Source organism: Rhinoderma darwinii, chromosome 6 (assembly GCF_050947455.1).
Source record: "Rhinoderma darwinii isolate aRhiDar2 chromosome 6, aRhiDar2.hap1, whole genome shotgun sequence".
In the NCBI taxonomy this organism is placed as follows: domain Eukaryota; kingdom Metazoa; phylum Chordata; class Amphibia; order Anura; family Rhinodermatidae; genus Rhinoderma; species Rhinoderma darwinii.
In genome coordinates this window covers 116,734,061-116,761,153 of record NC_134692.1, presented here as the reverse complement: position 1 = coordinate 116,761,153, position 27,093 = coordinate 116,734,061, and the positions used below count along the sequence as shown (strand labels likewise).

Below are 27,093 nucleotides of genomic sequence, written 5' to 3'. Positions count from 1 at the left end.
ATGATTGCTGGAGAGGCTGCATGCTGGAAGGGGGTTATCCGGTTGGAACAAATCCTATAAGTTTGTTAAAGCCAAGTGTGAGGGGGTGACGGTAGAGGCCCCCAGGTGGTGGATGCCTTGGGTTTATCTACTGTATAGGTATAAATAACTGGACTAGAAGGAGAAGAGATGATGTAGAATGACAAATGTGTAATAATATATAGTGTTATATGTACAAAGATAGGACACATGGCGCAGCACATACATATACATGGAGGAATGTGGTGCAATGCTGGGAGTTGTAGTTTCATAGTAGCTGGATAGCCACAGGTCAGAAAGCATTGATACAGATAGAGGCTGTTACTAGTGGCACAGGTTATATAAGAGGGCAGATCACATTATTGTACAGTAGTCATATAACTGAGCCCCATTGTTTATTAACACTTACATCACAGTGGCCTCAACTCCTATGTCACAAAGCGATGATGTCACAAAGCGATGATGTCACAAAGCAATGATGTCACACAGAAATAGAATGAGAGTGAGTGAGAAAAGAGAGAGATTGTGAGCGCCGTCTAGTGGAGAGAAAAGTATTGGTGAGTACCCAGTTTATTCCATTTGTTACACTCAACAAGGCTGATAAGACTTTTCCTGCAGATTATTATGCACCTTACTCCCCAGCCGCACATCTGATTCTACAGCAGCTGATTGGCACAGCTCTGCTGCATGGTCTTGGGCATCATATGAATAGAGGCATATATATCAATGTGACACTTGGGTGCTGTAAATTCAGGGGCGGAGGTATTCTGTGACGCATCCCATCATTATCTGCGTGGGATATGAAATTATCGTTTTAACAATAATCATACAGTAAAGATCATTCAATAGGATACTAACAAAATCTCACAGCTGCCAGATTATCAGACGTTCTGGATTATGGAACGGTCATAGTTAAAGGATTGTTTTATCAAGTAAATTTTACCGATAAAAAGTCGCCCATATGATCAGCAGATCGCCACGTGTCTCACTCCTGGAACCTCAGGGCATATGGATAGAAGTGGTTTTGATGAGACAGCCCCTTTATAATGTTCAGGAAGACAGCGCAGTGAGACCCCAAATACGCAGCTAATGTTAGTCTATGAGTTTATGTACAATGGCGTGTATTTCGCTGGTGCGGTTTCTTTGTACAATCTATGTAAAAACAAAATTCAGCATAATTCATCAGATCCCATATGAAAGCCAAGTTTTCCCCATAGTGCCTTTCTCTGTCAGACGGTGTATGGAGTAAATCAGAATCAGTATGGAACCAGTGCAGCGACCAACACAGAGATCAATTTGTCTGTTTTGCCCATCTGTATAAAACGCTGTATTGGTTCATTATTATTATTATAAAAAAATCGTGTGTATGAGGCCTTAATGTGATTACATAATAAGGCTGCTTTATTCCAGAAACAGTGCCACTCCTGTCCATTGGCTGTTTCTGGTATTGCAGCTAAGCCTCATTCATTTAAATGGGGATGAGCTGCAATAGCAGACAAAGACCATGGACATGAGTAGCGCTGTTTCTGTTTAGAAAGCTGCCATGTTTTTCTAATCACCTACAACCCATTTAATCAGAAATCTCAACACTGGTTCTCTCTTCAGTTTTCTGGTTTTGTGAGATTCCATATTATCTATCAGAATTTCTCGGATAATGCGACGCTAATGGTATAAGGGGGAATTTACATGCAGCAAAGTTGTTGCAGAAATTTTAGCAACTCTCCAATTCATATAAATGGGTCTTGCAGAAATCCATATTCTTGCTGCAGAAACAATCAGATAATTGGAACTAATTGTCAGCCAGAGAAATTCTTACAAAAAATCTGTTGCATGTGAATATACCCTGATGGTAATAAAAAGTTATTAAATATTATGTCTCTTTCCCATCTCCAGAGTTTACAGTCTCAGAATCTGTGAACATGGCGTCTTGCCATGAGAACATTGATGAGGAGAAAGGCCTATTGGCTCCTCCATGTGAGATAAACGAAGACGATGGCGAAAGCCCCAGCGCACAGGACGTGCATGACCGAACTGGAATCTCCTACACACGCTCCATCATTACTGTAGGGATTCTCTTCTATATAAATCTTATATCCTACATGGATCGGTTCACTATCACTGGTAAGTGGGGGGGGGGGGTACTTACACTGTTTCCAGGGGGGGGGGGCTTTATCAATGCTGTAGCTGTGGAGGTACCTAAAATAACAGCACCCTGAATCTCTTCACATCATACATGTAGTCTAGTTAAAAGAAAACTGCACAAAACATAGAGTAACTTTACATGTAGTTTGCATTGCTTTTTTAAATAGGGACAGTAAGGGACAGTCACTAACACTTATAGAGACAGTCGAGGACACGCGTACAGTACCTAACACTCATATGGACTGTCAGGGACAGGCGTACTGTCACTAACACTTATAGGGACAGTCAGGGACAGGCGTACCGTCACTAACACTCATATGAACAGTCAGGGACAAGCGTACAGTCATTAACACTAATATATGGACAGTCAGGGACAGGTGTACAGTCCCTGCTGTTATCCCTATATATCTGTATACCCTATACAAGCCCACTCAATGCTTCCCCCCTATAGTATCCCCCGGTCCACCTCCTTCATCCTCCATAACACCCACCCCCCACCTGCTGCGGCGCTTCCCTCTACTTCCTTGTGTAAAGCCGCGCCGCCATGGCACCACTCCCGGCTGCACCCTGCATGCCTGCTCAGCTGCTCCCTGCACATCAGCCATCGTGCCTGACCGTGCCACAGTAGGAAGAAGCAAGGCCTGGAGAAGGACGCCATTGTAACACATCTACATACAATGTGGATACGCCATAAATGTGTATAATGGGAATCCATGCATTGTCTATAGTGACATCTCTCTTTTTTTCTGACAGGGACGCTGCCATACTTACAAAAATCATTTAATATGAAAGACAGTGGATCTGGCTTGCTGCAAGCAGGTAGATATTAACATAAAATCTTATTCTGTAAGTCACCTGGAATCCGCCATTTTAGACGCTAAACCAATATTCTAGAGAAGGTGACCAATCTATTCACTGGAGTCTCATGATGTTACTGACACAAGGTTGTGATGTCATCAGTCTCTAGTGAAGAAATAAGATTCAGTCAGGGGAATGGACAGCTGATGGACGTACATAATGGTGCCTGCTGTGAATGGGCTGGGGGTCTGAGAACCGCAAAATAGGAAACCAGATATACTACATCAATTTCACTATAGGGCAAAAGGTGTCGCACAGTGAAGCTTTACATTAATGAATGAGAGGGGGAGGGGAATAACTAAAGTGGGGGATGGGGAGTGAGGTTTAAATGCAGGATTTAATATAATTTGTCCATTTAAAAATTAATTTTATTTTGATTTTCATACTCTAGTCTTAATATAAAGAAGGTTGGAGAAAAATGCACCTAATGTATAACTAGGTGAATGTCCTTTAAAAAATTCAGAAAATGAATTCTACGCCAGCCACGAGCAGGATTTGCGCTATAATTTATTCCAATTTCTGGCATAAATTATGTTGAATTTGTCGGGCTGCAGATGGCAATGCCTCCTTCCGCTGAGCTCCATCTGCTTTTTAGAAAAGTGGCGCACGTGTCAAATATGGCACAAAACTCTAAATTGATTTTGCAAATTCAGGGCATAGAAAAGTTAATAAATCTCATCCACTGAGTCTTCCCGGTCGGGACTCTTCCTTTCACGTCTTCTCTCTTCCTTCTCTTTCAGTCTTCCTCTGCAGCTTCATGTTGCTGGCTCCAGTATTTGGATATTTGGGTGATCACTGGAATAGGAAATATCTGCTATGCATTGGTATCACCCTCTGGTCAGCCGTCATCCTTGGCAGCTCATTTATTCCTGATGAGGTAACATCCTGAGTTCATTATTACTGGGGTTTTACGGGACTATCACATTGATGGCCTATCCTTCTTCCATGTTTGATTGGTGGCGGTCTGACCTCTGGGACCCCAACGATCCACCCAATGACGTTTATGTGACGAGATGTAATACCAGGTACAGCCACCCTCTCGGACAGGCCGCTGTGCCTGTGTAAACAATGGAAGAGACACATCGCTCACAAGAGTGCCACAGCCCTTCATTGTGATTGTCTGTGGTCCTGGAGTTCAGACCCACACTGACCAAACATTCATTGTCTATCCTAAGACTAGGCCATCAATAAGAGTCCCAATGTTAAAGATTTACTGAAGATTTTCTGAATGATTATTTTTTTTCCTCTTCCCCAGTATTACTGGCTGTTTCTGCTTATGCGAGGATTGGTTGGCATTGGCGCTGCAAGTTACTCCACCATCGCCCCCTCCATCATCGCCGACCTATTTATAGCAGACCAGCGCAGCCGCATGTTGTCCATCTTTTGGACTGCTATCCCCGTGGGCTGGTAAGTCTCCTGTGTAAACACATAGAATCCAGTACTTATGACAAGAGGTCCTCTGAATATTTAAAAGGACCTTCTAGTATAGATGTAACTGAGTTTGTATATTGGAGAATTGCATGATCTGCAGTTTACATATAACCCTATGACTAGCAGAATTGATCTTACTGTAAAGACTATTGTGATTTCCTGCTATCACTTCACATTGTTCCTGATCACACCAAGATCAAGGATGAAAAAAGTGTCTAATATATATAATGTGTGCATATGTTTATACTGTTAATATATATGTCTGTATATAGTTATATTTGTGTGGAGATTATGGCCCATTCTTAACTTTAAAACTTCTTTTTTGCCTATTAAGTGGCCTTGGATACATCATGGGCGCTAAATTGACAAGTGCTATTGGTGGTGACTGGCACTGGACTTTGCGGGTAAGTGAGAGAATTGCAGGATTCCTGCAGGCAAACAACGATTTCCCTGTAAAGTCTTATTATTGGAATTTCTCCCCTTATCTGCTGCATCGATGAGCAATAAGTAGGGCACTTGGTTGCAGTTCCAGCTCTCTGAGTGTCCTTCAGGAACCTATAGAGAGCCATTTATGAACACTGACATATGAGTGTTTGTTTTTTTAGTCATTTCCTATTTTTCGTTTCTTAAATCTGGTTTCAGTCACTTCTATTTATATATATAATATACAATGTCTCCTTCTTCTGAACAGGTCATTCCAGGTCTGGGGATTATAGCCGTCCTACTGCTTCTCTTAATTATGAAGGAACCATCCAGAGGAGCCGCGGAACAGAATGGTCAGAAACACACAAACAACAATTCTTGGATGTCAGATGTGAAAGCTTTGCTGAAAAAGTGAGTGTTTTCTGTATAGTGATGGTTGTCGCTGGCTTTACCCCGTGTCTCTTGTGTCACTTACATTTCTCTCTCTCTCTCTGTAGCCCGAGCTTTATGCTTTCCATGCTGGGATTCACAACAGTGACATTTATTTCCGGCTCCCTCTCCCACTGGGCTCTATCATTCTACAAGCGGGCCCGGGTCCTCCTATACAGAGGTGATCCATGTCAGACTGTAATATGTCAATCTGATGACAGGTAAACGCTTATTTACTGGGTGTGCCAGGAGGTTGTGAGGGGGGCTCTCTGCCATTATGTCCATACTCTTCTCTTCTTGACCTGACTTTTGGGCAAGGCTACACGGTGAAGGGTCAGGGCTCCTGGTAGAAGTCTTATTATAGGGTGGGTTCAGACGTGGTGCGTTACATGCAGATTTTACTGAGGATTTGCTTCAGATTTCAACATTTGCATTGCTAAGGGTGAAATCCACAGTGAAAATCTGCAACAATTCCCCAAAATGTGATTGCAGTACATACAGTGTTGCGGATATTTATTTGCCAAATCTTCAACAAATCTGAAATCTCCCCCTATAATGTATATAGACTGCTACATGACTGTCTGCTCTATACTGGCAAGATATTTAGGATAGGTCCATAGAGAGCCCTGTCTGTATCCTGTTGGTACAACATACATATGACTAATTGTTCCTGCAGGGAGCGCATGTACATATTCCATACATACAGGTTAGTCATGATTAATCAATCCTGCAGGGAGCGCATGTACATATTCCATACATACAGGTTAGTCATCATTAATCAATCCTGCAGGGAGCGCATGTACATATTCCATACATACATTTTAGTCATGATTAATCAATCCTGCAGGGAGCGCATGTACATATTCTATACAAATAGGTTAGTCATGATTAATCAATCCTGCAGGGAGCGCATGTACATATTCCATACATACATTTTAGTCATGATTAATCAATCCTGCAGGGAGCGCATGTACATATTCCATACATACATTTTAGTCATGATTAATCAATCCTGCAGCGAGCGCATGTACATATTCTATACATACAGTTTAGTCATGATTAATCAATCCTGCAGGGAGCGCATGTACATATTCCATACATACAGGTTAGTCATCATTAATCAATCCTGCAGGGAGCGCATGTACATATTCCATACAGGTAGGTTAGTCATGATTAATCAATCCTGCAGGGAGCGCATGTACATATTCCATACATACAGGTTAGTCATGATTAATCAATCCTGCAGGGAGCGCATGTACATATTCCATACATACAGGTTAGTCATGATTAATCAATCCTGCAGGGAGTGCATGTAAAGACATCTGCCATTGAATGAAGTTTAGGGACTAAATCTTTACAAAGATGAAGATAGTTGGAGTAGTAGTCATACTAAGATCCTTTAATCACCCTTTATATACAATTTTTTACAATCCATCTGTTAACCTCTTTAACCCTTCCTTTGCAGCCAAATTTTTGGGATGATCACTATCATCACCGGAATCGTAGGAGTTGGAGCTGGTGTGGAGATAAGTAAAAGGTTCAGGAAGGTCAACCCCCGAGCAGACGCATTAGTCTGTGCTTGCGGAATGCTGGGCTCCGCCCCTTTCCTGCTCTTGGCCTTGACCTTGGCAAGATTCAGTCTTGTGGCCTCCTATGTAAGTTGCTGATGAACAGCTTGTTGTGATTGATGTTTTTCTGTTAATAATATTAAAAAGGGTGAAAAAAGCATATACACAAACATATAGTACCTGTAGATACATATATACAAACGTATAGTACCTGTAGAAACATATATACAAACTAACATATAGTACCTGTAGATACATATACACAAACGTAGAGTACCTGTAGATACATAGACACAAATATATAGTACCTGTAGATATACATACACAAACATATAGTACCTGTAGATACATATACACAAACATATAGTAACTGTAGGTACACATACACAAATATATACCTATACTTAAAAACTGTATATACCACTGGATACCATACACATCCAAATACACAGCTTTACAAACACATAAACACACACATATTAATACACATATACTGTACATTATTATCCAGTGTAAGGTCTATAGGCAGGTTTATTGCCCCCCTGTGCAGCACTTGTGTTCAGGGTAATGGATAAACACTTGTACTCTTCCCCCTTCACCATCCAGTCTTTTCTGAATGTTTTCTTTTCACTACAGATTCTCATCTTCATTGGGGCGTTGTTGCTGACGCTGAACTTTGCCATTGTGGACGACATCCTCCTGGTGAGTGATCATAGCTGAAATGACATTTATTTAGGCTTTTCTCTGTTTTCCTGCGTAGTCCATGAAATGCCACTGACTCTACAATAACTGCCAGACAAGAGACGGAGAACATTATAAGTGTGGACTGCGCTGTTTGCAGATACTATAATGCAGATATTTGGTCACTTTGTCTGGCTGCCATTGTTGAGTTAGGGTCAGTAACATCCTTCTGTCTACTCAGAATGTCCTCTTGTTTTAGAGTGTGGTGACCCCCAGAAGACGCTCCACAGCGGAGGCCTTACAAATCATTGTGTCCCACCTGCTGGGTGATGCATGGAGCCCATATCTCATCGGAGTGGTAAGTATTAGTCACATTATCTTCCTAATGGGTATATGAGAAAAGTCTTAGCCTGACTGACCCCCAGTGTGAACAACACACAACAGACAAACATTACACATGAAGCAGACAGCACTAATACAGTACGCAGACACCAAGCAGACATTATCAACATTATCAGCCCCCAAAAATCATATAGTACACATACAATGCCAATACAGCAACGATAGTATACCTACTCAGCATATAGACAGAACGAAGACATGATATAGAGCAGTCATACCACATACATACAGCGCAAATACACCAGAAAATATTCTTACCCTGCCATTGATAATCTTCCTAAGAAAAAAACATGCAAAACTCTTGCCAATAAGTAAAACTGGGGCTAGCAAAGTTTTAACCAGTGCTCCTCATGGGCTGAAGGTCGGAAGCTCCTCTGCTAACTATGGTGAGGAGTTTCCTCTTGCCACCTCCTACCATGTGCTGTCACCAGATTTCCCGAATAGTATCCAGCATCTACTGTCTGGAAAAAATATATACACTTGTGTTATTTCTAATAATTCATCTTACATAACAATGTGTCGTCTTCTTATCCTCAGTTATCTGACCTCATCCGCAAAGGGAAGCCGGAATCTGACCTATTGATGTTTAACAGCCTGCAATATGCCCTCATGGTCTGCGTTTTCGTATCCGCTATTGGAGGAGGGTTCTTCTTGGCAACTGCCCTCTTTCTTGAGAGAGATCGAAAGAGGGCAGACATAGAGTCCCAAGGTATGTTCCCTGTCTGTATGTGTATGTTCAATGTTTACTCATGCCTCCTGCAGAATTAAAGTGGAGATCCACCAGTATGGTCAGAAAATGTAAAATATGGACTATATCAAAATCTGTATATTCTGCTTTATGGGATTTTTGATTGATTGTAATTTGTCTGACAATTTAGTCTTGTGTAAATACCCGGGACATCTCAGCTCATTAATACTAGAGTTCCTGATGCTTATTAACAAGTGAATATCTGCTATTGGTCCAGGGTGCAGGAAGATTAACCCTTTTGCAGCCAGGGTTTTTGGACATTTTGCTTCTAGCAACCTGTAACATTTTCACTAGAGATGAGCGAACCGGGACAACCGAACCCGGTTTCGGTCCGAACTTCCGGTAAAGTTCGGTTCGCAGCGAATCCGAACTTCACCGGGTTCGGCCGAACCCGTTTTGACCGAACCCGGTCAAAAACATTATACAAATCGGCAGCCACTTATCTCTATCAATCACTGATAGAGAAAAGAGGCTGCTGATTAAAAATAAAATAAAAAGCATTTCATACGTACCCGGTCGTTGTCTTGTTGACGAGTCCCTCTTCTTCCTCCAGTCCGACCTTTTCTGACGCGGCAGCCTGTGATTGGCTGCAGAGGCCTCTGCAGCCTGTGATTGGCTGCAGAGGCCGCGGCAGCCTGTGATTGGCTGCAGCGCTCACATGGGCTGCATCGTCATCAAGGAATGTCGGGCCGGATGTCGAGAGGGACGCGTCACCAAGGCAACGGCCAGGAGACCGGACTGGAGGAAGCAGAAAGTTCTCGGTAAGTATGAACGTCTTTTTTTTTACAGGTACTGTGATCGGTAGTCACTGTCCAGGGTACTGAAACAGTTACTGCCGATCAGTTAACTCTTTCAACACCCCGGACAGTGACTATTTAGGGTATGTGCACACACACTAATTACGTCCGTAAATGACGGACGTATTTCGGCCGCAAGTACCGGACCGAACACAGTGCAGGGAGCCGGGCTCCTAGCATCATAGTTATGTACGATGCTAGGAGTCCCTGCCTCTCTGCAGGACAACTGTCCCGTACTGTAATCATGTTTTCAGTACGGGACAGTAGTTCCACGGAGAGGCAGGGACTCCTAGCATCGTACATAAATATGATGCTAGGAGCCCGGCTCCCTGCAGGGTGTTCGGTCCGGTACTTGCGGCCGAAATACGTCCGTCAATTACGGACATAATTAGTGTGTGTGCACATACCCTTACTGACGTCGCCTAGCAACGCTGCCGTAATGACGGGTGCACACATGTAGCCACCCGTCATTACGGGGCCTCATGCACACGACCATAAAAACACCCGTTATCACGTGTCGTAATTACGACCCGAAATAGCGGGCCCATAGACTTCTGTTAGCCACGGGTACCTTCCCGTTTTCTCACGGGAAGGTGCCCGTGCCGTTAAAAAGATAGAACATGTTCTATTTTTTTATTTTACGGGCCGTGCTCGTAATTACGACTCGTAACTACGAGCACGGCCGGCCGGCCACGGGCAGCCGGCCGCTTTTGCGAACCGTGCTGTCATTATAATTATAGCAGCACGGCCCGTAAAATAGAAAAATAGAACATGTTCTATTTTTTTAACGGCACGGGCACCTTCCCGTGAGAATACGGAAAGGTACCCGTGGGTAACAGAAGTCTATGAGCCCGTTATTGCGGGTCGTATTTACGACCCGCAATAACGGGTGTTTTTACGGTCGTGTGCATGATGGGAGCACGGGTCGGAAAAACGAACGGCTGCCCGTGCTCATCTCCTGAAATAATCTGTGCTGCCTTAAACTCTGTGGACAGGTCAGGATCCTGTTTCTTTTAAATGCTGCTAGGGAACCCGCTCGATCCACTATATAAGGCTACGCTACAGTGCAGCATTTAAAAGAAACAGGATCCTGACCTGTCCACAGAGTTTAAGGCAGCACAGAGTATTTCAGGAGATGAGCGTGCAGATTCAGTGCTGTTGTGAACTCTGCTCTTACCATTACGTAGCTCTCAGTCTGTTACCTCTCCTCCACTCCTGTCCTCAAGAACACCTTCACATGATTGGCAAGTCACCACGTAATGGTAAGAGCAGAGTTCACAGCAGCACAGAGTATTTCAGGAGATGAGCGTGCGGATCTTGTGCGTGGTGGTGACTTGCCAATCATGTGAACGTGTTATAGAGGACAGGAGTGGAGGAGATGTAACAGACTGAGCTACGTAATGGTAAGAACAGAGTTCACAGCAGCACAGAGTATTTCAGGAGAGGAGCGTGCAGATTCAGTGCTGCTGTGAACTCTGCTCTTACCATTACGTAGCTCAGTCTGTTACCTCTCCTCCACTCCTGTCCTCAATAACACCTTCACATGATTGGCAAGTCACCACCCCGCACAAGATCCGCACGCTCATCTCCTGAAATACTCTGTGCTGCTGTGAACTCTGCTCTTACCATTACGTGGTGACTTGCCAATCATGTGAAGGTGTTCTTGAGGACAGGAGTGGAGGAGAGGTAACAGACTGAGAGCTACGTAATGGTAAGAGCAGAGTTCGCAGCAGCACTGAATCTGCACGCTCATCTCCTGAAATACTCTGTGCTGCCTTAAACTCTATGGACAGGTCAGGATCCTGTTTCTTTTAAATGCTGCACTGTAGCGCAGCCTTATATAGTGGATCGAGCGGGTTCCCCAGCAGCATTTAAAAGAAACCGTGTTTGTGTATATATGTGTGTTTGGGTATGTGACTTTGTCTGTTTTTGTTTTTATATGTGTGTGTGTATATATGGGTGTGTTTGTGTATATGTGTTTTGTGTATATGTTTGTGTATATATGGGTGTATTTGTGTATATGTTTGTGTGTAGATGTTTGTGTGTGTTTTTGTATATGTGTGTATATGGGTGTGTGTTTGTGTGTATATATGGGTGTGTTTGTGTATATGTGTTTGTGTATATGTGTGTTTGGGTATGTGTGTTTTTGTTTGTATATGTGTTTGTGTATATGTGTTCGTGTATGTGTGTATAACTGTGTGTGTGTGTGTTTGGATATGTGTGTTTTTGTTTGTATATGTGTGAGTTCGTGTATATGTGTGTTTGTCTGTTTATGTGTGTGTGTATATCTTGTTGTGTTTGTGTATATATGTGTGTGTCTGTGTATGGTTGTTTGTTTGTGTGTGCGTGTGTGCGTGTATATATGTGTGTAGGTGAGTAGAAGTATTGGTATTGTTCACATTGATAACTGTTTTTTTATGTTGTTGCAGATTTTGATGTACCGATTGGACTACGTCTTCGATTCGTTGGACTACTGCGTAGATCTGCGTTTTTTCAAATTTTAATAAAATGGTTAACGAGGGTTTTGTTGGGGATTTCTTATTTCAATAAAAAAGAATTGTCTTTGTGTTTTTTTTTCAAACTTTATTAGTGCCTAGATAATGGCAGTTGGCTGATTGACAGCGTCCATTATTAAGGCGGTACTTAGTGTTAGCCGGTGCAGAGGCTAGCACTAACCACCCATTATTACCCCGGTACCCACCACCACCAGGGGTGCCGGGAAGAGCTTGGTACGATCCAGTACCCGACCATCTGTTGTGATGGTCGGGTACTGGGGCGGCCGTAGGCTGGTATTATGAGGCTGGGAAGGGCCAAAATCAGTGGACCTTCCCACCCTTGTAATGCTAGGCTGCTGCTGCTGTGTTGTATCGGGCTGGTTATAAAAATGGGGGGGACCCCCACGTCGTTTTTTTTGTGGAATTTAACAAATTTAGCAATAGACGGGTCCCCCACATTTTTAATAACCAGCCATATACAAGGCCGCAGCAGTCTGGCATTACATGGGTGGGAAGGGCCACTGGTTTTGTCCATTCCCAGGCTAATAACACTGTGTTGTATGTGGCTGGTTATGATAAATTGGGTGGAACCCCATGTCTTTTTTAAAAAAAAAATGTAAATAAATAATTTAAAAAAATGACGTGGGGTCCCCCCCACTTTTATAACCAGCCAGATACAACACAGCAGCAGCAGCCTAGCATTACAAGGGTGGGAAGGTCCACTGTTTTTGGCCCTTCCCAGCCTCATAATACCAGCCTGCGGCCGCCCCAGGACCCGACCATCACAACAGATGGTCGGGTACTGGATCGTACCTGGCTCTTCCCGGCACCCCTGGTGGTTTTGGGTACCGGGGTAATAATGGTGGTTAGTGTTAGCCTCTGCACCGGCTAACACTAAGCCTCGCATTAGTAATGGATGTTGTCACTCAGACAGCGGCCATTACTAAAGTGGTAATAATAAAATTTGAAAAGAAAAAGACAAAGATATAGATAAAATATTTTATTGAAATAAAGCACCCCCAACACAACCCTCATTAACCATTTTATTGTAGAAAAAAAAAACGTCATCTAAGTAGTCCTCGAAACCGACGTAGTCCAAACACCAAACCTGTAAAAAAATAAAATAATGAAATAAAACATGTCGTAGGCTTAGATTCAGTTTAAGGTGTGATACTGACTGTTATACCATGTATAGAAGCCTGCCGTGAAGTTGACTTAGATACAGGGCGCCAGCAGACAGTATCATACATGGCCATACAGACATATATACAAACAAACATACATGCAAACATACATACATACATATATACAAACATACATACATACATATATACAAGCATGCACATATATACATGCAAATATACATACATGCAAACATACACACATATATACATGCAAACTATCATACATACATGCATACACACACACATGAAAACATACATACATACAAACATGCAAATATACATACATACATATATACAAGCATGCACAAATATACATGCAAACATAAATACATGCAAACATAATTACATACATGCACATATATATAAACATACATGCAAACATACATGCAAAAATAAAAACATGCAAACATACATACATGCACATATATACATACATACATGACAACATACATACAAACATACATGACAACATACATACATGCAAACATACATACACACATGCAAACATATACACATGCAAATATACATACAAACATGCACATGTATACATACATGCCAACATACATGCAAACATACATGCACATATATACATACATACATGACAACATACATACATACATGCAAATATACATACATACACACATGCACATATATACATACATGCCAACATACATGCACATATATACATACATGACAACATACATACATACATGACAACATACATACATATATATACACACATGCAAATATACATACATACATGCAAACATACATTCATGCAAACACACATACATGCAAACATACATACATGCAAACATACATACATACAAATATACATACACACATGCACATATATACATACATGACAACATACATGACAACATACATGCAAAAATACATACATGCAAACATACATACATACATGCAAATATATACATGCAAATATACATACAAACATGCACATATATACATACATGCCAACATACATGCACAGATATACATACATACATACATGACAACATACATACATGCCAACATACATACATACATGCCAAAAAATAATAATAATACGTTCATACTTACTTTCCTCCTGTCCGGCCTCCAGCGATGACGTTTCATCCATGTCGCCGCTGCAGCCTGTGATTGGCTGCAGAGGCGGTCACGTGGGATGAAGCGTCATCCTGACGTGCGTGACCGCCACTACAGCCTGTGATTGGCTGCAGCGGCGAAAGGGATGAAACGTCATCGCTGGAGGCCGGACAGGAGGAAAGTAAGTACGAACGTATAATTTTTTTTTTTTTATTACATTTAAATGGTATTTTCCGCGCGCCGAGCATGTACTGTGAAGGTTACTGAAAGAGTTAGTGCAGCCCATTAACTCTATCAGCACCCTGGACAGTAGCATGCTCGGCGCACGTAAGTGACAGGTTCGGTCAGAACTAGTTCGGTCCGAACCGAACTTTTTTGTGAAATTCGGCGAACTAGCCGAACCGAACTTTTGATAAGTTCGCTCATCTCTAATTTTCACACTATTGACATGTATAAATAAAACCTAACTTGCAAAATAAAGTCTCATACTAAACCCTTATGCCTATATATTTTGTAAAAGAGGACACCTGGCACATTGTCAAACTGCTTTCCTGAACTTTATGCACACAGGCACAGTCGTGCAATTTTGTGTCAAAATTAAATTTTTCATAAAAATGCATAAAATGAATATTTGTAGCTAAAGGTGTGACCCAAACAGAAAATTAGATGGTACATATAGGTGCATAATTATGATTATGTAGGTACATAATTTTTCTTTCCACTATACAAATGCTAAGGCTGTGTCCCATTTTACCCCCAGATTAAAGAAGTTGCTGCAAAAACATGACATTTTTTTATGATTTTGCAAAATTTGCTGCAAAAACACAAATTGACAGCAACGTGTGAACACACACTGAACCTAATCAATAATCGCAAATCCCTCAACCTAATCTAATACGTTTTTTAGTGGAAGTAGTTGAACACAAAGACATTATGGTGAAGTCTTTACTGACTGATGGAAGTTTTTTTCCATCTATCAAATATGTTTTATTTCATAAAATACATAAATTGCATAGATTTAAAGATATCAAATCAGAGCACTGATTGGTAATCTGGGCAATAAAGCCAGATTTTACCTTAGACAGTTTTGATGAATGAGGCTCATAGGTGACGTTGATAGTTCACAATCTGTAACTTCTCTTGTAATTAACCATCTAGTATTGTAAAGCAGAACAGTATTACATGTGAATGATCTGATAATGTATTCCTACCTCATTAATCTTATTATTTTGTTTTACCTCAATAACAGGATGATGCATTCGGACATTTATTTACACCATACCTCAAGATCAGAACATTACATCTTGGAATGTCCATGGCTGAAATACAAGAAAGGCATCAAAAACTAAAAGCATCAATATTTTGGAGCTCTAAAGACTTTCACCATAATGAGCAGCAGGGCTCTGCTTTGCTCAAGACAAAACTATAATGTTTCCAAACAACCACAAATGGATTCTCTGCGTGCAGAATCAAGGACACCACACAGCATAAAGTCAACATGTATGCAAATGGCAGGATACCAAGCAAGTTGGCAGTGGTAGTCATGACTACAAAGCTGCCATTGCCTACTCTGTTACTGGTTCCAGTGGTTGAAACATTATAGATACTATACCGACAATTGAGGAAACTGGACCTAGATTGTCTGCAATTCCAAAGATTGCTTGAGGAAGAAAACGAGACCAACCTCACAGACTCATTTATATGGAGCTTTCACTGACTTCTTCCTCAGAAAAGCATCCCAAGGAATTTGCAGAAAAGACTAACAGCAAACTTAGGTCCACCTCAAAGGAATTTTTTCTGTGCCTGTGGCTCGGCTGAGTCACAGTGCCAGCCTGGAGTTGACTAATATTTGGACTACAGATCCAAATCCCTGGAGTCCTTGTGAAATAACCTCACAAGGAAAGACAAATGTATCTGCCTGTGGCTCGGCTGAGTCACAGTGCAAACTTGGACTTGAAAGAAAAATCTTTGGACTACAGGACTGTATTCCAAAGAGAGCCTTAATGTCGCAACAAATGATAAATGTCTCTGCCTGTGGCTCAGCTGAGTCACAGTGCCGAACGAGACCCGAATTATTTGTCAAATAACATCATAACAAATAACAAATGTCGCTGCCTGTGGCTCAGCTGAGTCACAGTGCCAAATGAGACCTTACAAAGAATGACAAATGTCGCTGCCTGTGGCTCGGCTGAGTCACAGTGCTATGATGAGTTTTACCTACCACCAATGGCAACTACCAACAAAAATGCAAAACAACGCTTGCCAAACTTTAATACCCTTCATCTTCATTATACCAACTAAAGACTCTGCAGTTATATACCATCTTTAGATGAAAGGACGAATTTTAAAACCATCATGTTCATGACTGCTTTTAATATTCTTACAAGTATACCAACTTTATGGAAAAAATGTAGTCATGCTATTTTAATAAAAATATATGATCCGAAAGATAGCGTTTTATTATATAGTAGCACATTATTATAGTATACTGTCTTTACTTGCTGGTTTATTACACATTCTGGATTATTAGATAGCTATAGGGAAATGCTTCTGAAAGTTATAAAAACCTATCAAAGGAAGAGTCAGGATTGAAATGCAGGAATAGTCTAAAAATGTGATTGTTCCACAAACAAAACGTTTTTCCTATTCACAGGATGTCACGATCCGTGGGTATGTGGACCAACTACTCCGCACCGCCGTAGCAGAGTAGCAGCTGGCCAAACAACAGTCCTACTACAAGATTACCTTTAATAGTCCAGACAGTAATGGAGGCTCGGCACAGATGAACTTGTAGACACCAGACGTGGTGTATATCAGCAGGCGTGACCAGTGGCATAACACGACTACAACAGCTTAAGGCGTAGGAACAGATATAGCATGGGTTATAGGATACAGGTAGCAGAGCACGGGAACAACGGGAGCAGGATAACACTAAGGGACCATTTGCTAAGACTAACATGGGTAAACACAACAATGCTCAAGCAATGAATGAAAGGGCAGAGCCCTTTTTATAGTCCAGGGTGATCATAGGCTAATTACAGATTTTCCTCATGTGTGTGCACTGGCCTACGTGAACTAGTGCAGCAATGCGGAAGTGAGTGTCGGCGTCTCCCAAGAGGGAGATGCCGCCCGAATCTCACTTGTCCATGGCCGCGGCCGTTGGGGCAGCATGTAAGCACAACAGTCTGCGGCTGTGGACGTTACACATGAATGAGACTCTGATTGGAGTTGTTCAATTTCCTTTTATTCTCGGGCTGACCAAGACCACTATAATGACTTATGATATCTGAGGAAATGGTTGCCCAGAGATCTTTAGACCCTCGCTTCTATAGGGCATCCCCAACCTCTGTTGCAACACAAATTCAGACCCCAGGCCACAAATAAATTCAAACACCAAATTTATAAATTAATTTAGAACCCCAAACCCCGTAACTAATTTAGACCTCAGACCCCCAAATTACTTGAGACTACAAACCAGAGGTCTAAATTAATTCAGTCCTCAGAATAGACACCTACATTATTTCAGACCCCAGGCCAGACCCTTAAATTACTTCAGACCTCAGACTATTACATTACTATAGACTCCAGACCAGAGCCCTACAATACTTCAGACTCCAGACCCCAATATTACTTCAGACCCCTAGAACGGGATTTAGGGGGCCCTGTTTTAGAGATAGGTGTGGTTCCTAGAAGTGGGACCCGCATTTATCTGACATTTACGGCATATCCTGTGAATATGCCATAAATGTCCCAGATGAGAAAACTCCATTAATCAAATAGATAACGGATAATTATAAAAATAAATTGCAGCTGCAGTTTAGGGATGGACAATTGCCCCCATGACCCCTTTAACCCCCCTCCCCCAGACTCAATAATATGACTGTGCAGTCCCTCAAAAAAATCATTGTAAGTTAACTTTTCAATATAATACTTTTTCATGGAATCCATATACAAAGATATCTCGGCTCAGTATTTGCTTCCTGTCTTTTTGTTTTGGGATGTCCCCAGGCTCAGAATCTGTAACTGCAGGAGCAAATTGAGAATTGTCTTGGGCCCCATACAACCCAAATTACAATTGTTTTGGGTTTTTTTTCACTGGAAGATGCAGCCACATAACAGTATACATTGTCACTCTGGTCTAGTCAGGGTTTTTCCTTTTCTTCAATATTGAATAATACATTTTTATAGTAGGTTGGAGCTCCGTTTCTGAGCTGTAAATCCTCTATTTGCCTAAAGAGGACTAATCTCTTCACTGAAAACAAAACCCATGAAGTAATAGGAGAGCAAATCAGAAATGTACTGCTGTAATATAGTGAAAAAAGCTCTGCCCCTTAAAGAAATTGGTCAACTTCATAAAGCGGACTCCTGACATGAAGCAGAGTGCAGTCCACTCCTCATGAGATTTTGACTGATTTGTGAGACATCCTGCTACTGAGCTGGGAGAGTCCACTGTGAGGGGGGAGACTGTCAGTGTGCATAAGAAAGAATGACAAATGTTGCTGCCAGAAGATTTCTCCTGCTATCTTACTTTATGCTGGATGTTGTATTATGTTATATAAGAAGGATTCCTGTATAATATGGAGTCAGCGCGAGGAGGAGGAGGCCACTGGATTATCTGAAGAGTTTAACCCCTTAAGGACACAGCCTAGTTTTGGCCTTAAGGCTCAGAGCCCATTTTTCAAATCTGACATATTTCACTTTATGTGATAATAACGTCAGAATGCTTACCCTATCCAAGCGATTCTGAGATTGTTTTCTCGTGACACATTGGGCTTCATGTTCGTGGTAAAATTTGGTCGATATATTCATTCTTTATTGGTGAAAAATTGCAAAATGGGGAGAAAATTGTGAAAAAGATTCACTGAAATTAGATAGTGTATGTCGTTCAATATTCAATATAGTTCACCGCCTGGAAGAACGATTAAAAAGTAAGTTTATTGGTTAAATTCATAAAATTGTGGCTCTACTAGCCGTTGATGCCAGACCAGGCTAAAGCAAGAGATTGCGACACGATAGGTGGTGTGGAGTGATAAATGTCTCCTTCACCCCAAAGAAACCACCTATCTATTTATTGTATAATAACGCTATATCTTTGCCATTAATAATTGTCTATCTAAATCCTAAATCCTACGCGTTTCATCATCACATGTAAAGTGATGCTTCCTCAGGGATTGATAGATTTGGATTATTTCAAATATCGAGGTGATAACAATATAACAGCACTGGATAGCACTGTTTTTGTGCTGATTCATAGTCTCCAGACGCATGCACGGCACTGATGCATTGGCCGTCAATGCGTCTGGAAATAATCCAAATCTATCAATCCCTGAGGAAGCATCACTTTACATGTGATGATGAAACGCGTAGGATTTAGGATTTAGATAGACAATTATTAATGGCAAAGATATAGCGTTATTATACAATAAATAGATAGGTGGTTTCTTTGGGGTGAAGGAGACATTTATCACTCCACACCACCTATCGTGTCGCAATCTCTTGCTTTAGCCTGGTCTGGCATCAACGGCTAGTAGAGCCACAATTTTATGAATTTAACCAATAAACTTACTTTTTAATCGTTCTTCCAGGCGGTGAACAAAATTGTGAAAAAATAGCATTTTTCAGAATTTAAATGCATCTGCTTGTAAAACAGACGGTTATACCACCCAAAATAGTTACGAATTCACATTTCCCATATGTCTTCTTTAGATTCGCATCATTTTTTGAACATTCTTTTATTTTTCTTGGACTTTACAAGGCTTAGAACATAAGCTGCAATTTCTCATATTTTTAAGAAAATTTCAAAAGAGGTACCTTTTTTTTAAGGTACCTCTTCATTTCTGAAGTGGCTTTGAGGGGCCTATGTATTAGAAACCCCCATAAAACACCCCATTTTAAAAACTAGATCCCTCAAAGTATTCAAAACAGCATTTAGAAAGTTTTTTAACCCTTCAGGCATTTCACAGGAATTAAAGCAAAGTGGAGGTGAAATTTGCAAATTTCATTTTTCTTGCTGAAGTTCAATTTCATTCAATTTTTTTTCTGTAACACAGAAGGTTTTACCAGAGAAATACTACTAAATACGTATTGTCCAGATTCTGCAGTTTTTATAAATGTCCCACATGTGGCTCTACTGCGCTCGTGGAATAAAACACAAGCCCTAGAAACAAGGAAGCACCTAGTGCATTTTGAGGCCTCTTTTTTTATTAGAATATATTTTAGGCAGCATGCCAGGTTTGAAAAGGTGTTGAGGTGCCAAAACAGTAGGAATCCCCCAATAGTGACCCCATTTTGGAAACTATACCCCTCAGGGAATTCATTTATGGTTATTGTTACCATTTTGACCGCACAGTTTTTTCACAGCACCTATTTGAATTGGGCTGTGAAATTTAAAAAATGACATTTTTTCCAATAAAATGTCATTTGTGATCAAAATTTCTTATTTTCACAGGGAACAAAATACCCCATTTTGTTGCCCAATTTGTCCTTAATGCGGCAATACCCCATTTGTGGTGATAAAATGCAGTTTGGGCCCATGGGAGGGCTCAGAAGGAAAGGAGCGCTATGTGTTTGTTGGAGTCCAGATTAGCTGGATTGGTTTTCGGGTGCCATGTCACATTTACAGAGCCCCAGAGGTATCAAAGCAATGGAAACCCACCATAAGTGACCCCATTTTGGAAACTACACCCCTCAAGGAATTCATTTATGGGTAATGTGACCATTTAGACCCCATAGTTTCTTCACAGAACTTATTTGAATTGGGCTGGGAATTAAAAAAAATATATTTTTTTTCCAATAATAAGTCGTTTTGGCTCAAAATTTCTTATTTTCACAAGAAATAAAATACAAACAATAGAAACAAGGAAGCACCTAGTGCATTTTGAGGCCTCTTTTTTTATTAGAATATATTTTAGGCAGCATGCCAGGTTTGAAAAGGTGTTGAGGTGCCAAAACAGTAGGAATCCCCCAATAGTGACCCCATTTTGGAAACTATACCCCTCAGGGAATTCATTTATGGTTATTGTTACCATTTTGACCGCACAGTTTTTTCACAGCACCTATTTGAATTGGGCTGTGAAATGAAAAAAATGTCATTTTTTCCAATAAGATGTCATTTTTTATCAAAATTGCTTATTTTCACAGGGAACAAAATATCCCATTTTGTTGCGGAATTTCTCCTGAGTGCAGCAATACCCCATTTCTGGCGATAAACTGCCGTTTGGGCCCATGGGAGGCCTCAGAAGGGAAGGAGCGCTGTGTGTTCTTTGGAGTGCAAATTTTGCTGGTTTGGTTTTCGGGTGCCATGTGGCATTTGCAGAGCTCCAGAGGTATCAAAGCAATGGAAAACCACCAGAAGTAACCCCATTTTGGAAACTACACCCCTCAAGGAATTCATTTATGGGTAATGTGACCATTTAGACCCCATAGTTTCTTCACAGAACTTATTTGAATTGGGCTGGGAATTAAAAAAAATATCTTTTTTTTCCAATAATAAGTCGTTTTAGCTCAAAATTTCCTATTTTCACAAGAAATAAAATACTCAATTTTGTTGCCCAATTTGTCCTGAGTGCGGCAATACCCCTTTTGTGGTGATAAACTGCTGTTTGGGCCCATAGGAGGGCTCAGAAGGAAAGAAGTGCTATTTGTTCTTTGGAGTCCAGATTTTGCTGGATTGGCTTTAGGGTGCCATGTCGCATTTGCAGAGCCCCAGAGGTATCAAAGCCATGGAAACCCACCAGAAGTGACCCCATTTTGGAAACTACACCCCTCAAGGAATTCATTTATGGGTGTTGTGACCATTTTGACCCCATAGTTTTTTCACAGAACTTATTTGAATTGGGCTGGGAATTAAAACAAAATTATTTTTTTCCAATAATATGTAGTTTTGGCTGAAAATGTCTTATTTTCACAAGAAACAAAATACCCCATTCTCTTGCGCAATTTGTTCTGAGTGCCGCAATACCCGATATGTGGTGATAAACTGCGGTTTGGACCCTTGGGAGGGCTCAGAAGAAAAGGACCACCATTTGGCCTACTGGGGATTTTCTGGTGCGAAGTCATGTATGCAGAAACCCCTGAGGTACCAGTACAGTTGAAACCCGCAAGAAGTGACGCCGTTTTAAAAGCTGCACCCTTAAGGCATTCATCTAGAGGTGTAGTGAGCATTTTGACCGGAGACATACACCCTATAAACTGTAATGTGGGTTCTCCTGGGTACGGCAATACCCTACATGTGGCTGTTATCAGCTGCCTGGGCACACGGCAGGGCACAGAGGGGAAAGACGAGGGGGGATAAGCTGTGCGGAGTACATCAGGGTAAGTAAAATTGGGGTAAATTATAAACCAAGGGATGTATGATAAATTTTAAAACACTCTTTCATACAGAGCTCTGGTTTTTCGGGACACGTGTCACATTGATATATTGTGTCCTCCCTTATCCCCCTCTTATAGCAGACTTTGCACCTCTTTTGACTTCTTCCCTTCTTGCCAGTTTGGGGAACTTTTCCTGGAAAGTGTTGCCCTGGTACGATGCATGTGGCCTCGCTTCTAGGAGTTGGAATCATTGACCACAACTCTCTGGATACGGTCCTTGAGACAATTCTCAATCCAATTACAAACTATACTTTCTAAACCTATAGTCCTTAATTTACCCATTAGACGTCTATGGAGGACAGTGTCAAATGCCTTTGCAAAGTCCAAAAACACTATATCCACAGCGGCCCCTCTGTCTAGGCTTCTGCTCACCTCTTCATAGAAACAAATCAGGTTGGTTTGACAGCTTCTGTCCTTAGTAAAACCGTGCTGACTGTCACTTATAATATTATTTATTGTCACATAATTCTGTATATAGTCCCTTAATAGCCCCTCAAACATTTTCCCCACAATTGATGTTAAGCTTACTGGTCTATAATTACCCGGAAAAGACCTAGAGCCCTTTTTGAAAATAGGCACCACATTTGCCCTGTGCCAGTCCCTTGGCACCATACCAGTTACAAGAGAATCTCTAAATATTATGAAGAGGGGGACAGAAATAACTGAACTAAGCTCATTAAGAACTCTAGGGTGTAACCCATCTCTTTAGGGGCCTTGTGTACGTTTATTTTATTTAATTTAGCTTGCACCATATCTACATTCATCCAATTCAGTATATCAACTGATATATTAACAGCACTGGCCGCGGCTACATCAGCTGCTCTTTCTTCTGTTGTATATACAGAGCAGAAGAACCAATTTAGTAACTCTGCCTTCTCTTGATCCCCTGTGACCAACTCCCCATTACCACTATCTAGGGGTCCTACATATTCAGACCTTGGCTTTTTTGCATTTATATGCTTGAATAATTTTTGGGGATTTGTTTTACTATCCTTGGCCACCTGCCTTTCATTTTGTATTTTTGCTGATTTTATTACCTTTTTACAGATTTTATTAAGCTCTTTATATTTTACAAAGGCTACAGCTGTACCCTCAGATTTGTATTTTTCAAATGCCCTTTTTTTGTCATGTATTGCCCTTTTTACAGAAGGTGTAACCCATGTGGGATTTAATTTCAGTCATTTATACTTGTTACCTATAGGAATACAATTTGCACTATAATTACCCAAAGTAGATTTGAAAATCTCCCATTTATCATTTGTACCATTATTTGACATTAGTTCTTCCCAGTCTATATCCTGAATTGCAGCCCTCTTCTTGGAGAAATTGGCCTTGTTAAAATTAAGTGTTTTTGCCCTCAAGGTATAAATAGACAGAGGGCGGGAGCTAGCTCCGTCTGGCCAGGCTGTGATAGGCTCTCCCACTCCACAGCCTCCCAGCCTAATTGGTAGAAGAAGGGGTCACTCGATCAGACTTAGAAGCAGGTGCAGACTGACTAACCACAGGCGTCGACACAGAAGCTGTGTCTGGCAGATCCTTTACAGTACCAAATCGATTGCGCAATCGTATTCTCTATGAGGAGGTAACACTTAGGAGGCCTTTTTAGAAAAAACATCAGCGAAGTCCTGAATAAACTCAGGTAGAGTGTCACCTGCTCAGCGAGAGAAACCAAATTAATGGAAAAACAGGACGCCATGCATTCATTACCCCATTTAGTAAGATCTCCAGTATTCCAGTTAAACATGGGATTATGCATCTGCAACCAGGGAAGGCCTAAAACCAAATCGGACGATAATCCCTGCATCACCAGTACAGAGCACTGCTCCAAATGAATGGAGCCAACAATGAGTTCAAAAACAGGGGTATGCTGCGTAAAATAACCATTAGCAAGTGGAGTGGAGTCGATACCCACTACCGGAACAGGTTTAGGCAAATTAATCAATGGCAAAGCTAGAGACATAGCAAATTCCACAGACATAATATTAGCAGAAGACCCTGAATCCCAAAAGGCACTGCCGGTGGCAGACCTACCCTCAAAAGAGACCTAAAAGGGAAGCAAGATCTTATTAGGTTTCATATTTACGGGAAATATCTGTGCGCCCAAGCGACCTCCCTGATGGTCACTTAGGCGCGGAAGTTTTCCGGCTGCTTATTCTTACGCGTAGGACAGTTGTTCACTTGATGCTTGTCATCCCCACAGTAGAAGCAGAGACCACTCTTCCTGCGGAGCTCTCTACATTGTTGGGGAGACACGGAGGCCCCGAGTTTCATTGGTTCACCCGGGTTTTCCGTGGAAGAACGAAGCAAGGGAACCTCGGGAGCCATCATGGGGGAGCCAGAGGAGAAGGCACTAAAATGTTCAAGTTGTCGTTCACTGAGACGTCGGTCAAGATGTGCCGCTAAAGCCATAACCTGATCTAGAGAGTCAGAAGAGGGATAGCTGACTAATAGGTCTTTCAGGGAGTTCGACAGACCCAATCTAAACGGACACCTCAAGGCAGGGTCATTCCAGCAAGAAACTACACACCACTTCCTAAAGTCAGAACAGTACTCCTCAACGGGTCTCTTACCCTGATGTAAGGTCATCCTCATACACTTCTTTACAACACCCACTTGGTCAAAAGTAAAAACACGCCCAGTTGGGGGCGTGGTCTCGGCATGTGAGGAAGAAGGTCGCATTTTCAGGAGCTCCCGCCGACCGTGATTTAACCTGTGACATTAACGCTTTCAGCGACTTACCATCATACCGGCACCTCGCGTTATGCCCCGAGGGAAACCTCTGAAGACCGTGGACAAAAATATTCCGGCATCCTCACTGTCTCGCTTCCTACGGCCACGTATATCTCAGAAGCAGGAGGAAGCCAACATGGCGGCCGCAGCTGCATGTGGAACGCCTCAACGACCGGGTAAGACGACATCAGCCCGCTCCCACGAGCTACCAGGTGTGTCAATCTCTTATAAACCCCTGGAGAGTGCCCCGGTCACCAGCCCTAGTCCGGAGAGATCCCATGAGGGAAGTTCATGGTCGCCGGGCCCGGTCTCCCCATGCGTGGAGACGCCATTAACGCCACTAACATGATCAGAGCTGGAGGAGGCCCTTAAACATCTCCCATCCCAGAGCTTTTTTGACACCATGCTGGAAAGAATGGAGAAAATGCAACGTACGTGTTTAGAGGAGGTGAACCGTACTGTTGAGCAAATGTGCTCTAGGGTCTCAGCCATTGAGGAACAGACATCTTCTCATGGCGACAGATTGGATAGGATGGAGGACCAACTGCGCTCACAACAGGCATTAATCCAAGCTATGACTCTGGACCATGATGATCTGGAGAACCGCAACAGGCGCAATAATGTCCGTATTAGGGGACTACCGGAGGATAAGGAAGGTCATAATCTACGCGCAATAGTGGTAGAACTGTTTAACGGTATCCTGGGAGAGCTGCCGAACAATCACATAGAATTGGATCGGGTACACAGAGCGTTGGGCCCGGTGTCAGTAGATCCAGATCGTCCACGGGACATTGTATGTAGGATTCACTACTTTACAGTGAAGGAAAATTTAATGCGTAAAATGCGCACCATGGGCCAAGTGAAATTTAGGGGGGCTGAAATTCATATTTTGCCTGACCTATCAGCTCGTACACTGCATATGAGACGGGTTATGAGACCACTGCTGGATATCATCAGAGAGGCTGAAGCGACATATAAGGCTTGGTGATTGCTATCCATTCGCCACAAGATCTAGCCGCCCTTTTTGTCTTCCTGGAAGTCCCACCGAGAGCCATTCCGGACTGGATTGCGGCATCCTTGAATTATTGTCCTACAAGACGAAGCAGAAACCGCCCTATCGACACTCTTCAACCCAGACCGCAGCACATCAGACCGGCGAGGCAACAACTGCCATAGAAGGGAATCCAAGATCTGGGACTGTTTTGCCGTACTGTGGAGGCAGGATTACACATGACACGGGACTCCTTGTTCATCCTGGTGCAAATGTTCGGTTTCCTGATTTTGTGCCTAGCGGGTCAGATAATGTATCCTTATAAATGGAGTTATGCTTAAAGGAATAGTTACCTAAAAATGTTTATCTAGTAACTAGATATTTCTCTCAGAACAAATCACGGAGCGGTCTGTGCGTGGTTAGGGGGAAAGAGATAGAGTCACTCACGCACCTGGTTAATGTGGGCCTCAGGGTTCATGATACGTCATCTGATGGGATATGCATAGGATTATGCCACATAGTTGAGTTAGGTTTTATTAGTTGGGACTTAATATGTAGGGAGACGTCGGTTATGGGTAATGGAGTATGTTTCATAAACACCCTCTGCGGGCGAGAGATATTTAAGGATTCCATTGCACAAGGTGAAGGAGACTTATGTGGTCATGAGTGTAGTTGCAGGAGCTGGTACCTGGGGTTAGGCTCCTTATGGAGTTTGTGAGCTTATGGGCGGGAGCGAG

At 42.0% G+C, this 27,093-nt stretch overlaps 1 protein-coding gene across 1 annotated transcript; it reads left to right on the top strand.

The window, feature by feature from the left end:
* Positions 1-525: 525 nt before the first annotated feature.
* On the top strand, positions 526-16,704 carry LOC142655690 (protein spinster homolog 1-like). The gene is made up of 13 exons (XM_075830163.1): positions 526-575; positions 1,912-2,139; positions 2,914-2,979; positions 3,759-3,895; positions 4,274-4,425; positions 4,784-4,853; positions 5,141-5,283; positions 5,370-5,522; positions 6,767-6,956; positions 7,506-7,571; positions 7,810-7,908; positions 8,490-8,661; positions 15,515-16,704. The coding sequence occupies exons 2-13, from the start codon at positions 1,938-1,940 to the stop codon at positions 15,517-15,519; spliced, it is 1,455 nt and encodes a 484-aa protein (XP_075686278.1). The 5' UTR covers positions 526-575; positions 1,912-1,937; the 3' UTR covers positions 15,520-16,704.
* The last annotated feature ends 10,389 nt before the right edge of the window (positions 16,705-27,093 follow it).

Excerpts from the sequence above, each read along its gene's own strand:
- LOC142655690 (XM_075830163.1), top strand. The coding sequence starts at position 1,938 with ATGGCGTCTTGCCATGAGAACATTGATGAGGAGAAAGGCCTATTGGCT. Across the intron at positions 4,854-5,140 it reads ACTGGCACTGGACTTTGCGG|GTCATTCCAGGTCTGGGGAT; the intron begins GTAAGTGAGAGA and ends TCTTCTGAACAG. Across the intron at positions 7,572-7,809 it reads TTGTGGACGACATCCTCCTG|AGTGTGGTGACCCCCAGAAG; the intron begins GTGAGTGATCAT and ends CTCTTGTTTTAG.